This window comes from Talaromyces proteolyticus, assembly GCF_021365285.1.
Source record: "Talaromyces proteolyticus strain PMI_201 chromosome Unknown BGW36scaffold_12, whole genome shotgun sequence".
NCBI lineage: Eukaryota > Fungi > Ascomycota > Eurotiomycetes > Eurotiales > Trichocomaceae > Talaromyces > Talaromyces proteolyticus.
This window is the reverse complement of record NW_025764288.1, coordinates 248,373-261,274: the sequence shown is the minus strand read 5'-3', so window position 1 is coordinate 261,274 and position 12,902 is coordinate 248,373. Positions and strand designations below refer to the sequence as shown.

General features: G+C 49.6%; 5 protein-coding genes across 5 annotated transcripts; 2 read left to right on the top strand and 3 right to left on the bottom strand.

Moving 5' to 3' along the window:
* Positions 1–40: 40 nt before the first annotated feature.
* BGW36DRAFT_363534 (putative florfenicol exporter) lies at positions 41–1,718 on the top strand (the record flags this gene model as incomplete). The annotated part of the gene is made up of 2 exons (XM_046214472.1): positions 41–370; positions 429–1,718. 2 exons carry the CDS (start codon positions 41–43, stop codon positions 1,716–1,718), a joined length of 1,620 nt encoding a protein of 539 aa, XP_046067284.1.
* A 774-nt stretch (positions 1,719–2,492) lies between these two features.
* On the bottom strand, positions 2,493–6,035 carry BGW36DRAFT_431750 (uncharacterized protein; the record flags this gene model as incomplete). The annotated part of the gene is made up of 1 exon (XM_046221022.1): positions 2,493–6,035. The coding sequence occupies one exon, from the start codon at positions 6,033–6,035 to the stop codon at positions 2,493–2,495; it is 3,543 nt and encodes a 1,180-aa protein (XP_046067283.1).
* Positions 6,036–6,951: 916 nt separating this feature from the next.
* On the top strand, positions 6,952–7,881 carry BGW36DRAFT_304947 (Rtr1/RPAP2 family-domain-containing protein; the record flags this gene model as incomplete). Its single annotated transcript, XM_046212025.1, has 1 exon — positions 6,952–7,881. The coding sequence occupies one exon, from the start codon at positions 6,952–6,954 to the stop codon at positions 7,879–7,881; it is 930 nt and encodes a 309-aa protein (XP_046067282.1).
* Positions 7,882–8,254: 373 nt separating this feature from the next.
* On the bottom strand, positions 8,255–8,857 carry BGW36DRAFT_363531 (putative 40S ribosomal protein S17; the record flags this gene model as incomplete). Its single annotated transcript, XM_046214471.1, has 4 exons — positions 8,255–8,329; positions 8,389–8,586; positions 8,652–8,777; positions 8,837–8,857. The coding sequence occupies 4 exons, from the start codon at positions 8,855–8,857 to the stop codon at positions 8,255–8,257; spliced, it is 420 nt and encodes a 139-aa protein (XP_046067281.1).
* Positions 8,858–9,048: 191 nt separating this feature from the next.
* BGW36DRAFT_327418 (mitochondrial ribosomal protein subunit-domain-containing protein) lies at positions 9,049–12,576 on the bottom strand. The gene is made up of 7 exons (XM_046212754.1): positions 12,202–12,576; positions 12,094–12,145; positions 11,905–12,037; positions 11,556–11,849; positions 11,031–11,504; positions 10,560–10,604; positions 9,049–10,513 (listed from the first exon to the last, which is right to left on the bottom strand). Exons 1-7 carry the CDS (start codon positions 12,221–12,223, stop codon positions 9,149–9,151), a joined length of 2,385 nt encoding a protein of 794 aa, XP_046067280.1. The 5' UTR covers positions 12,224–12,576; the 3' UTR covers positions 9,049–9,148.
* Between the last annotated feature and the right edge of the window lie 326 nt (positions 12,577–12,902).

Genomic DNA, 12,902 nt, shown 5'->3' with positions numbered 1-12,902 from the left:
TCAGCAGCACATAATATGATACAAAGCCTGACTTTACTCGATGGCTGCGGACGGCGTCTTTGACGAAAAGACGAGTCCTAATCCCCTCGTCGAGGAGGGGCAGGCTGTCAATCATAGTGGCGGGAAAGAGAAGCGCCACGAAGGTCGTCAAGATGCCGACGATCTGGAACGCAGGGGCACGCGAGCCTCTTCCAACCTGGAGTACTCGGTTTTCTCGACTGGTGTGAAGCGATATATCGTCGTTTGCTCGTCGTGCGCCGGCTTCTTTTCGCCCCTGTCATCGCAGATTTACTTCCCTGCGCTGAACACGCTGGCTACGGACCTAAATGTATCAATTGGCTTGATCAATTTAACATTGACTAGTTACATGGTAAGTTACGTTTGACATCAATGTCATTTGTAGGAGTACCCGGCTTATAAGTAATCAGATTTTCCAAGGCATTGCCCCAGTCTTCATCGGCGACTTTGCAGATAAGGCCGGCCGACGACCCGCCTACTTCGTGTGCTTTGTTATATATCTTGGCGCCAACATCGGATTGGCCTTGCAGAATAGCTATGCGGCGCTTTTTGTCCTTCGATGCTTGCAGAGTGCTGGAAGTAGCACCACAATTGCACTATCTGCTGGCGTCGTAGCCGATGTTGCAACTGTCGCCGAAAGAGGCAGTTATATGGGCTTTGTCACTGCTGGCTCACTGCTAGGCCCTGCCCTGGGCCCGGTCATCGGCGGTCTTCTATCGCAGTACTTAGGATGGAGATCCATATTCTGGTTTCTTGTCATCATAGCCGCCACTTGGCTGGTGCAGTTTCTTTTCTTCTACCCCGAAACCGCACGAAAGGTGGTGGGCAATGGCTCCATTCCACCCCCGACATGGAACATGTCGTTGAGCAGCTACCTCAAAGCGCGCAAAATTCCCAAAGAAGACCTGATTGCTGCAGAGGAGATGCAGGATTCTACATCTCGCAAGCTTTCATTTCCCAACCCTTTACCCACACTCGCCATTGTCTTCCAGAAGGACACCAGCCTCCTACTCATCTCAAACTCGATCATGTTCGCTGGGTTTTATGACGTTGCGGTGGCCATCACGTCCATTTATCAAACTATCTACGGCCTAACCGACCTCCAGATAGGACTATGCTACCTCCCCTTCGGAGCCGGCGCGGCACTCGCAGCCCTCGTAAACGGACAATTTCTAGACTACAACTACCGACGAATCGCCATACGCCTAGGGGTCCCCGTCGTGCGCAACCGGCATACTGATCTGAAGAACTTCCCGATCGAAAAGGCGCGGCTGCAAATGGCATTTCCGTTAATTGGCGGGGCAATTTGTTTGGTGATTGCATTCGGGTGGTGCGTAGATTTCGAAACGCATCTGGCGGCACCAACTGTTATCACTTTTTTCCTTGGCTTTTGTCTGACCAGCTCGTTCAATACGGTCAGTACGCTGCTCATTGATCTGTACCCGGATACTGCGGCTACTGCTACCGCGGCGAATAATATTACTCGTTGTTTATTGGGGGCTGGCGCGACGGCGGTGCTGGAACCGATGCTGAATGCTATGGGTAGGGGGTGGTGTTATACTTTTATTGCCTTTGTTATGGCGTCCACGACGCCCTTGTTGCTGTTGCTTATTCGGTATGGGCCTAGATGGAGGGAGGAGAGGAGGTTACGGCAGGATGAAACAGAGACGCAAAATTTGCATCATGTCATTTCACATTGAAGAATACATAGACGGGATACGGATTTGAAATCATGAATGGCTTATGTTTGTTTGAACATCGGTTCATAGTGGGCATGGGAGTACTCCTATTCTAACAGACTATAATCTAGGTTGTAGGGGTTCGGTATCAATTGATATAGATGCCCCAATAACGCGACGTTAGATTGACTAAAGTAGTTGACTAGGTTTACTGGAAAGTCCAACAGAGAGGATAAAATTTGACATCAAAAGAGCACTTCCCGTTTACTCTGCGCGTTTCCAGGTGTCTTGGAAAAGGTAGATTGGACGGAGTAATTGGATGGCATGAGGCCAAGACTAACGGTTGTTGAAGGAGCTTGCATTCTAAATAAGGCGAGGGTTTACTGGCTCACATGATCTACGGTTGTTGCCTGAGGCTTGACAGCATAAAGTCAACTTTAAGCGGAATGTATTTAACGGAGGATATTTAACAGAAGGCTTGGGTGAGAAAGAACATATAAACAGTAGAATTATTAATGATTGGACAATCAGAGTAGACATGTGAATGGACGCCTAAGAAACTAAACATAATGCATGCCGTATTAAATCAGCAGAAATTAACACAGTGCAATCATAGACTCGCTCTCTTCTCTCTTTGCTTCGGCCTCGAGAAACAACTATACATTGGCACACACAGATCAAATTTGGATGGAGGATATGCAGACATGTACGGATGGTGCCCGAATTTCGTGTGTAAGACACTCGCAAAGAAGGGGTCAAAAAGACATACATTCACACACATTGCGTCTTAAAAGATCATTGCTTAGAGTCCCAGCCTACCCAGCTCCTCGGCATCACACGCCAGACTTTGACCTCACCGCTCTTAAGATCGCCCAGCTTGAAGCTTTCTGTCTTCACCTTCTTGCTCTCGCGGCCCTGTTCCCAGGCATGGATCTTCTTCTTCGTTCCATCCCAGTCAACGACAACGCCAACATGGTCGGGTTTTCCAACCTCGGCACTGTACTTTTGGTGCAGTCCACCACGGTGACCCTGAAATCGCGCGTTGCGGAAGCTGACAATGTCTCCCGCACGGATCTCGTCGCTTTGTTGGATGGATGCATTGGCTAGATTAGAGTAGACTAGAGCGCCGTAGCTTCGTGCACCTATGGGTGCGAGGACATCGGGGAGGGGCGCGAGCAAGTGCTGAATCAGACCATAGGGTGTTCCATCGCCAACAGTGGTGTTCTGGATAGAGCCAATGGCGGCCGAAATACGACTACCATACCGCTCATGAGCACTCTCTAGTTGGTCTTGTCGTAACTTGTTAGGGGGAGGCTCGTGATGCTGCTCCAAGGAGACGTCGCTTGGGTTTTTGGGGTCAAATCGAACGTTGATGATAGTCTGGGAATAGTCGGCGAAAATAACATAAACATCTTTATTGACAGTGGCCTTTCCACCTCTCTTTGCCGATGTCGACTCCTCCACCTCATATATCAGGTCTTTACGGTTCTGGAACACTGGGGGCGGAATACTTGGTTGAGTCCACCAGAAGCTACTCTCAGCGAGATCAACGTCGGCTGCAATGAAGCCAACATCCACCGATGGACGGGGAACATCCATCGATCGGCGAGCAGTCGTCAGGCTCCTTGATATGTCCAGGCTTTGTCTCCCACGTGGTGCTGCTACGGGATCGGTTGTCGGTGGCGGGGGTGGGGGTGCAGCAGCTCTCTCTGGACGTGGTGGTGGGGGGCCCTGGGGAAGAGTAGGAGAAGCATCGTAAAGGTCGTCGTCGTCGTGCAAATCCCCAGGTGATACTTGAAGAGGAGGAAGAGATGGTGGTTGAGCGGGCAGAGCAGGCCGAGGAGCATTATATCGGTAGGGGTCATACTCATCATCGTCACCTCTGTGATTCTCCTCTTCCTCTTCTTCCTCGGCGACTAGGTTCTTCGCAGGAGGGGGTGGCGGTGGTGGTGCAGAGCGAGGGGCATCTATAGATGCTCGCTTAGGAGGTTGGCTTGGTGGAGGAGGTGGTACAGCATGGGGGGCAGTTGGGGGAAGAGGCGGCGGTGGGCGATTATCCGGAGGGTCCCGTGGAGATTGCAGCGACGATTCCTCGCCTCCGTCATCAAAACTAGAATGCCGATCGTGGGCTTTTAATGCATCTTTATACTTTGCGCCAGGAGCAATATCAGTATCGTAGTCGGCTTCATACTCGGTAGTTTCATCCTCAATGTCATCATTCACAACAGCAGTGGGCGAGTTGACAATGCTACGCTTGGTGTCTGCAGTGCTCTGTCGGCTCAGAACCCCAGGAGGGGGAGGCGGTGGTGGTCGAGCTTGAGGCGGTGAAGCAGACTGAGGTGGGTTGGTAGGGATTGGAGGGGGCCCGCGACTGAAACGCTTCTCAGAAACCGTCGGGGATCTCGGAGATCCAAATGTTGAAGCACGACGGGGAGGTGGGGGAGGTGCTTCAGGTGCTGTGCCTCCAGACACCACTTCATCGAGTGACATGTTCTTAGTGTGAATTGAAAGTTCATCATCTGACTCGGAACCAGGGCTTAGAGACGCGACGGACTGAGTAGGGATGGGTACAGGTCTTGATTCAGGGGCTGGAGGTGGTGCCGGCTGAGTTCCAGGAATAGGAGGGGGAGGAGGTCGAGTTTCTGTGGGGGGTAGAGGAGGAACAGCGCGCTCCTGGGGTGGTGGAGGTGGTGGAGCTCTATCAATCGATTTTCGAAGGGGAAGTTCACGCTCCTCGGTCACATCTTCGATATCCGGCACCTCATCAGGCGAGTGCAGTTGGCTAACTGGGGTCTGACCTGATTCCTCTTCTTTTCCTACCTCCTGTGGCTCTTGTTTCCCTACATTCATCCCAGGCAATGCCATTAATGGTACTGGAGGCGCTTTTGATGGAGGCGCTGCACGCTCTGGTTCATCGATAGAATCTCTCCCAGCATCCTGAGGGGCTTTGGCCTTCTTTGAGCCTGCTTGCGCATACATCCCCGGCATACCTCCTCCAAACATACCCATCATGCCCATGCCACCACTCATCTTTGCCATACGTTCTCTGAGCTCCATCCTCCTCTTGACCTCTGGATCAACTTCCTCCTCCTCGTGGTTCTCATCAGAATCTTCTCCGTTTTCCTCGTTGTCATCTTCCCCTTCCTGATCCGCCACCGCTGCGTGCTTGCTTCGAGGTCGCTCTTCGATGTCTTCCCTGCTAGTCGAAGTTTCCTCGGCATCTTCTGTGTCGCCGGCACCTGAGTAGTCAGCATCGTTCGTGTCACTGACTAGTTCTCTAGAAGGCTGAGGTGGGCTAGCCAGTTGTGGCCGACTTGATTCTTCTACAGCTTCGCTATCTGCGGCTGGGTGTTCGTCTCGGGGAGTTTGAAGGCTCTCAGTACGTTCCAAGTCAGCGCCCTCTGAAGCGGTAATGGGAGCAGCGACATCCTCAGGGTCAGTTCGCTTCCTGGTTGGTGGCTTCTTTGGCTTCTCCTTCTTCTGTGCCGCGTCAGCCAAACGGGCTGCTTGTTCAAGTTGCTGTTTCTGAAGTAAAGCGATTCGTTCCTTCAGACTGGTAGGTTTCGGCTCGTCCTCATCTTGCGATGGCTCTGGAGCTGGTAGCGGCTGTGATACCTCGGAGATAGGTGGTTCCCTACTGACAGCTTCGGAATCTTCCTCGCGACGATATGTTTTGGATGGAGCCTCTCTTGGCGGAGGAACATATGCATCTTTGCTTGGAGGAGGCGGGACGAATGGTTTCTTAATAAATGTATTAGAGCCGCCCAATCCACCTGGTTTGAATGGAGTAATTGGAGCCGCAGCTGGTTTATTGAACGCAGCAATCCGATCCCTGAACGAGTTGGAGCTTGGCTTGCTGGACGCAGGTGGGACAGGTGCCTTTGCAGCGGATGTTTGCTGTGGCTCCGGCTGTTTTGGGGGGGGAGCCACTGCTTCGGCGGCTACCGATACTGCTGTAGGAGCTGAAGGAGGTGGAGGCAACTCCTTTCCTACCACAGGCTCTGGTTTATATTCCTCAGTCTGGTTGTCTTTATCCCCCTCAAGAGCGGGTGATTCGGCGACGGGCTCGGGAGGCGGGGGAGCTGGCTCGGGCTCCTTCTTTGCTCTCGTAGGGCGAGTCGGTCTTGGGGGGGCAGTGGGCTCATATCTCTCGACAAAATTGCGCGGAAAAATGCCTTCTTTTCTCTTGCCAGAGTCATCGACGTATTCCCCATAATACCAGTCCGCGTCCTCCTCCGCAGTAACCGTGATCACATTGCCAATTTGAAAATTCAGGTCATCTTCATGCTCTGACGTGTAATCAAAAAGAGCTTTGACCGTAAACGGCGGACCGGACATCTGGTCGGCGACGCACTTAAGCACTGCTGGTGGAGGTTGTGTGCAGGCAGCGGGATAACAATCTGATGAGGGGAAGCGGCGACACGTAATGAGAGAAGCACAAGCTCGGCGGTTGGCTCGAATGCGAAATAGACGCAGAAGACCTCTTTTAGATACAGCAGCCTCCAAAAATTTACTGTGACATCAACACTTTATACAGTCGAAATGAATATGTTCGCTTCGAGAAATCAGCGCGGCCCTATCCAGGTAGTAGATCAGGTTCTGTGCTGGCTCCGCGGGCCAAGGGCAGCCAGCGCTAAAAGCAGCCAAGCGGACCTACCTCGCAATAGCAACTAGTTCACAAGCCCAGTAGTAGCATTAATGAAAATAAATAATCATCAAATGCCTTGACAGTCCGCTGCTGCGCTGATGACAATCGACTGGATAGGTGCAAAGCAGCGCAGGGGACAATGAGTGAGGGTGATGAAGTAACGGGTCAGAATTCGCCGTCCAGAGAGGCTGGGGGGGTTGCAAGCTGGAGTCAAGCAACGACTGGTCAGGAGCCTTCACCAGTAACGTCCTAATAGTAGTTAGGGTTGTAATTGAAACTGGGATGGCTGAGCTCGGGCGGGAACGGCACAAGGCATCAGTTAAATAGTATCGAACGTTTCAAGGAGGTGCGCCAGTTGTGTTTTGCCTACGGATCGGTGTGGGGGAAGGGCAGCCTCAGGCTGCAGCAACCTCGAAACCCGACCAGCGGGCTCCACCAATGACGCTGATCTTTTATCCGCCACATCAAATTCGATTATCTTGAGTTTACCAAATACCCAACAAGCAGAGAATACCATCGCTGTTTAAGGATATGAAGAGCACACATTCGACATAGCATCTGAAGAGCTCTCTCAACTGAAAATCTCCAGACTGATTCTGTCAAAAAATGTCAGAAGATCCAGAGCTCAAGCAATACACTCATCGCACGGGCAAAACTCCTGACCCGCGACACCTAGCCATCGCTCTACATCATGCCAATCAAATACAAGCGCAGAAAGACGCAGAGGTCCTAATACTAGACCGAATATTGGAACTAATCGAGCTACCCTCGTCGCCTTCCGCTGACCCTGCTTCACCAGCTCCTACAGACGTATCCACTCTCAAAGCCGCACTGGTTCCATTCCAACCGACAGATTTTGACAACTTAATTCTCGAGCGCAATATCGAAGGACGATGTGGGTATGCGTTGTGTCCCCGCGAGCACAAGAAAGAAGACTCCAATGCAAAATTCCGTCTCATGCTGGGACCGAAAGGAAGTGCCGGTCGTGGCAGGGAGATGAAGATAGTCGCGCGTGAGAAGCTGGAAATGTGGTGTTCAGAGCAATGTGCTGAACGAGCTTTGTATTTACGAGTCCAACTTGCCGAGGAACCCGTATGGGAAAGACGGGCAAACGAAGGAGCAGCAAGGCAGGTGACATTATTGGAAGAAGCAAGGAAGCTCAAGAAGGCGACCAGGTCCATCAAGAAGGCGCCAGATGCTATACAGCCCTCAGGCGCTACTCTTGACAGCGACTTGAGCGCACTCACATTGAATGACAAGGAGCATACGCGAGCTACCGGATCCAAACAGCTGGCCCTTGAAAGGGGTGATACAAACTCGGCGTTTCATGAGAACGGTCGTGTCGATATACGTATTCTTGAAAAGGATTCATCAAAAGGAGCCAAACCAGTAGCTCCTTCGCCTCTACCCAGTGACAAAACCGGTGGCTCGATTGAGGGCTACATACCAAAAGGCACTAGTGATCAGATCAAGAGCCGAAAGGGTAAAGCAAGAGACGACGATAACGACCATGACGACGTCTTTGATACGATCTGATGGCACCGTCGATATACGATAATCTACGCAAAAGATACAACCAGAGTTGCACGGCACATTCGGCAATGATCAAACATTGAACCGAGGGATAATCATCACGCCCCAAACAGCCATCATAGACAGCCAACCGTAAGCGGTCGAAAACCCAGCCGGCGATGATGGAAGAGTCATAGCAAGGAGCGAGGGCAAGTATTGGCAATCAAGCGTCATCTCCCGTAGTCGGAAGAATCAGCGACACCTTATTTTGAAAAATGTTTCCATTATTTCATAAAAAGCAGCGTATCCGCAAGGGAAATTAGCTACAAGAATATCCCAGTGAAATATAACAAAACGCCTCATTCATGTCGAAATTTTGTAACCAAGATAACCCCATTTACCGAAAACGACGAGGACGCTCAACAACCTGTTGTTGAGTAACATTGACAACATTGACCTTGAGAGAGTCGAACTAATAGTAAAAGAACCCCGGTTAGCGAGAACACTACATAAAGGAAATACTAAACTTACACCCAAGCTCTTCAGAAGATCTTTGGTTTCGGCATCGACGTCGAGTTGGCCGGATTCTGACTGAGAGACATCCAGAGCAGAGACTTCAGGAACATACTGATCCTTACGCTCACGCTCCTCCTCCTGAAGTTTGAAGGAAATACCGCGAACGGGGCCTCGTTGAATACGCTTCATCAAATGTGTGGTATAGCCGGCAATCTAGGTGTGCAAGTTTAGTAAAGACACCTAAAAAACTGTCACATTTAGGCATTGTTTATGCTGACCTTGTTGCGCAGGCGCTTTGAGGAAATGATGGCGATTTCATCGCAGGTGCGCTTGTTGGTCTCGAAGTCGAGTGTCAAGCGAGGGTAGTAACGCTCGATAATGACCTTGGCGGATTTCTTGACGGTCTAATGAGAAAAATTAATGTTAGTGATAAGTTGACTGATTTTTGGATATCCTTCCTCACTTTTGTCCTGACACGGCCCATTTTGGCGGTTTGGCTGTGAAGTTTATTGTCTGGTTAAGTTGGAGAAATCTGGCTACAATATTGTTGTCTCAAGTTTGTGTGCGTTCACAGTCTTGGCGCTCCCCGCTAGTTCGGTCACGTGTAATTTGCACCACGTGATTTGTCCCGAATCATTGAATATACAGTGAAGATTCAAGATACCCGGAAGAAAGCATGAAACAATATAATTTTATTGAGTGATATCTGTACATTAAGCTCATTTATTTTACACAAAAAGGCGCCGAATGTCTGTTCTAGAATACATCATACCCCCTATAGCCTTTCCTTAAACAACTCGGCGATACCGTCCATTGTGCCAGTTCGCGGACCGGACCTATCGAGTCTAGGAACTTCTCGCTGTGCAGTGCGTGCAACCTGGGCTATGTTGGTAGTCCTTGGTGGCTCATAGTTTGCCAACCCGTATGGCGCTAACACATCCTTCCCAGCTCTAGATGCTTCCAGGTCAATTGTTCCTTGAGGATATACTGAGGCATATCTTGGAGAGACAAAGACCCTGCCACCACCAGGAATCGATGGGTCCAGATACTCCAGTCCCCTGATGCTATCATCCAACTCATCCGCTGCGTCCTCATATGTAATACCAGCTACACCCATAACTGCCCGTCGTTTGGACTTTCTCTTTTTGGTCTTCGGAACCAAGCACCGAGCCTCGACGGGACGCATGGCTATCTGAGGGCCAAATGAGGGGTGGTTGTGAAGTATCGCACCCGATCGAGTATATGCAAGACCAGCAGAGGGATGTGTTCTAGGAGGGCCAGATGAAACATACTGAGAGGATGCCAGGCGTTTCGCATTCGCTTCGTAATAATCGGATTCTCCCATCAAGGGGGCTGGGGTGAGGGAATGGAGGTCCAAAAGACGGGTGAGCTCAGCGCCTGCTAGCTTTTTGTTTGTCCTGAACTTTTTCAACCAGAGTTGAAATTCCTCATCGGTGACTTCCACCGATTCGTTGAATTGTGCTGAATCCAATTCACCATTATTCTGGGCCTTTGTCCTGCGTTCAATTCTGAGTCTTTCAACGTAGTTCTCTCGTAATTTCTTAAGCAGCTCGGGTTTTTGACGTTGAATTTGCTGCAAGAAATTTTGGAATTGTATCTCGGTCTGCCCACCTAACCAAGGTCCCGAGTGACGGTAGAGTTTTGCACCCGATCCTTGTACTCCTTTACTTTCAGACACGTTATCGTAGCGAGATTCAAAAGGACTCTCATGGCCAATGCCATTATCACGTATTTTTGCCTTGCTAGCAGATGGCAAAGAGATCGGTAAATTGAGCTCCTGGAACTTCAGGAGAGTCATGGTGTGGTCCCCTGCGGAGTCGAAATCGGTGACATGTTCGAAAGTGTCGAGAGCATTAACGCGAATCACTGGTTTACTCGATCGCTCAGTTGTAGATTTTGCGGGGAGAGGTCGCTTCAAACCCCATTCTCCCCTCGCAAGAGCCGACGGCGGTGTTTCAATCGCAGCTCGAATGGGATGCGAAAGGGTTGAGGAGTTGGATTCGACGACGGTTTTCGACGTGATTGCTTTCGGAGGAGGGTTAAGAACTGGTGGCAATGCAAACAAGCGAGAATTTCGCAGCAAATTGGCTGTCGGTGACAGCCTGTGGGTTGCCATGGCCTCGCAAGGTGGTGGTTATCCCTGAGTGAAGACGGGTGTTACGAACGGAAAAGTTGTGATGTTCGAGCACGGTAGTACGGCGGCCTAAATGCTCCAATAACGCAAGACTGTTGCGCCGTTGACCGTAGGGACGCAGCACACCTAAAAAAAGCGTTTACTTGTTTGATTTGAACAAAAAATATTTAGCCTCATTTAGTTCCCATTTCAATGTAATCACAAGTACCTCAAGAAAGCATAAAGTCGTCTTCGGCTCTATAAGTAGCTATGATTTGATAAATATTCAGCATCGAAACTTTGGATGTTATATATCATGAATCTACGTGTGCTACTCACTTCACTATAGGCTAAACAAAGCCTAGAGATTCTCAAATTAGTAGCCGACATCTAGATCAGATACGTAGCAAATGTGACTTCAAAAATTAAAACGCAACTCCGTGGTATATAGGGAAATCTATCAATTGATATTATATGTCTATCTACTCATCTATCAAGATTCAATATTTGCAAGTGAAGTGACAGTGTCGCCGACAGACTCTTTGAGAGACCTGAACTGGATGCCCAGTACACTACGCACTCGCGAATTATCGATTTGATAAATGTCGGCAGGAATATCGTCGACACCGTTCTCAGGCAATTTAGCCGCATATTCCGGGTGAGTTTCTCGGATGGCGTCGACAATGGCTTTGTTTGAGAAAAAACCAGCTACCGTAAAAAAACGTTTGCCACCAGCTTCGGCTACCTCAATGGCTTTGACATGGGCCAGAGCAACATCACGGACATCAACCCACAGGTACATACCTGATGGTGGCAGGCCATCTTTGGCTTTCCCTTGGATGAAGTCATTGATTCTTTCATTCGAGGTGTTCAAGCTGCTGAGACTGTTGAGATAATGTACCACAGGGCCATAAACCAAAGGAGGGTTGATCGTTGCCACATCAAAGTTTGGCTTTTCCTTCTCTACAAATTCCCAGGCAGATTTCTCGGCTAGAGTCTGTTCATATATTAACATCTCTGTAATTTCTTTCAGGAGAGAAAGCCTCACCTTGCTGCCCCTGTATGTGGACGCTCTCTCCGTGGAAGCCTCCTCCCATGTCACAGGATTCCACACCGACTCATCATAAAGCTTCGGGTGTTGTTTGTTATTCACTAGAGCTGCAAAGGACGAGGTGATCACAACTCGTTTCACCGTAGGGGCGCTGGTTTTGATTGCCTTGAGTATTCCCGTTGTGCCCTTGATGGCCGGATCTAAAATCTCTGTGACTGGATCCGTGAACTTATGATGGAATGGCGAGGCAGTATGGATCACATAGTCAAAAGGCGGGTCAGATTTGACAGCCTATCTCAGTCAGTGAGAGACACGCGCGACCAGCGCTTCTGCTAGATTGCCCTACCTCGTCAAAGGCTCCTTCTTTAGCAACATCCTCGACGATAACGAAGGATAGCTTTTCCTTGGGCACTCCAGGGTGTGCCTCCAAAATCCGCTGGCCCTTTTCCTGGGATCGAACAGTAGTCACGACTTGGAATCTGTAATGGATCAGCAATTGATGCTATTGTCGCTCGCAAGCTCTCATTGTTCTTACCCGTGCTCAAGCAAGATGTCTAGGACATGGGCAGCGATAAATCCACTTCCGCCTTTAAAGAGCACATTGATTAGCGAGAACCCTTTAAAAAGATGTGCCAGTCCTCACCTGTTAGCAATACTTTGGCCATGGTGCTTTCAGTTTCCTATGTTTTGAATACCTGCAACACGGCTACTTTAGACAATTAGGATAGAAAGAAATGGTGGCACCTACGCAATAGTGGCTGCTCTCCGCTCTTTATACGACTGGTACGTCCCCCCTCCAACATCGGCGTTAAGGGAGATTGTCGTGCCGCATTCTCTTTATTGCGTCAGAGTGGCTCTCAAGCCTCAGCGCGGAGAGGGGATACGATCGGATTTAGTGCAATGATTAATAATTCTTCTGCGCACGTAGCCTGGTGGAGATCGCGATTTAACTAATTAGCTTGCTCGATTATTAGGAACTCCGTGTGCATTTAGATGTGATCCTTGTCGGAAATCTCACGGTAATCGCTGCTATTCTATTGGTTTGATAGTTCGGAAAATATATTTAGCTATTCATGTATATCAAGCCCCTTTAACTGTAGAGATCCACTAAATATGGAAGGACATGTATGTAACAACTGATATCATTGGATTACAGACATCTAGACGTCGACTATTTCGCCACGATATTTGAACAGATGCCAGTGCATGTGTTGGCTGCAGTCTTTGTGAGTCTCCGTCATGCATTATCGCCTGCTGATTAATATTTTGTACCAGCGCAGAACGGCGTACCGCGGCGATTCTAGATTTCCACTGGGGATCGCCGGCCTATCACATACTTGAGTA

What these genes read in the sequence shown, in the direction of transcription:
- BGW36DRAFT_327418 (XM_046212754.1), bottom strand. Translation starts at nt 12,223, where the DNA reads ATGGCCAAAGTATTGCTAACAG. An exon ending in GACATCTTGCTTGAGCACGG is followed by an intron (nt 12,038 to 12,093) that starts GTAAGAACAATG and finishes GATCCATTACAG; the next exon opens with ATTCCAAGTCGTGACTACTG. An exon ending in TCGAACATCACAACTTTTCC is followed by an intron (nt 10,514 to 10,559) that starts GTTCGTAACACC and finishes CCACCTTGCGAG; the next exon opens with GCCATGGCAACCCACAGGCT.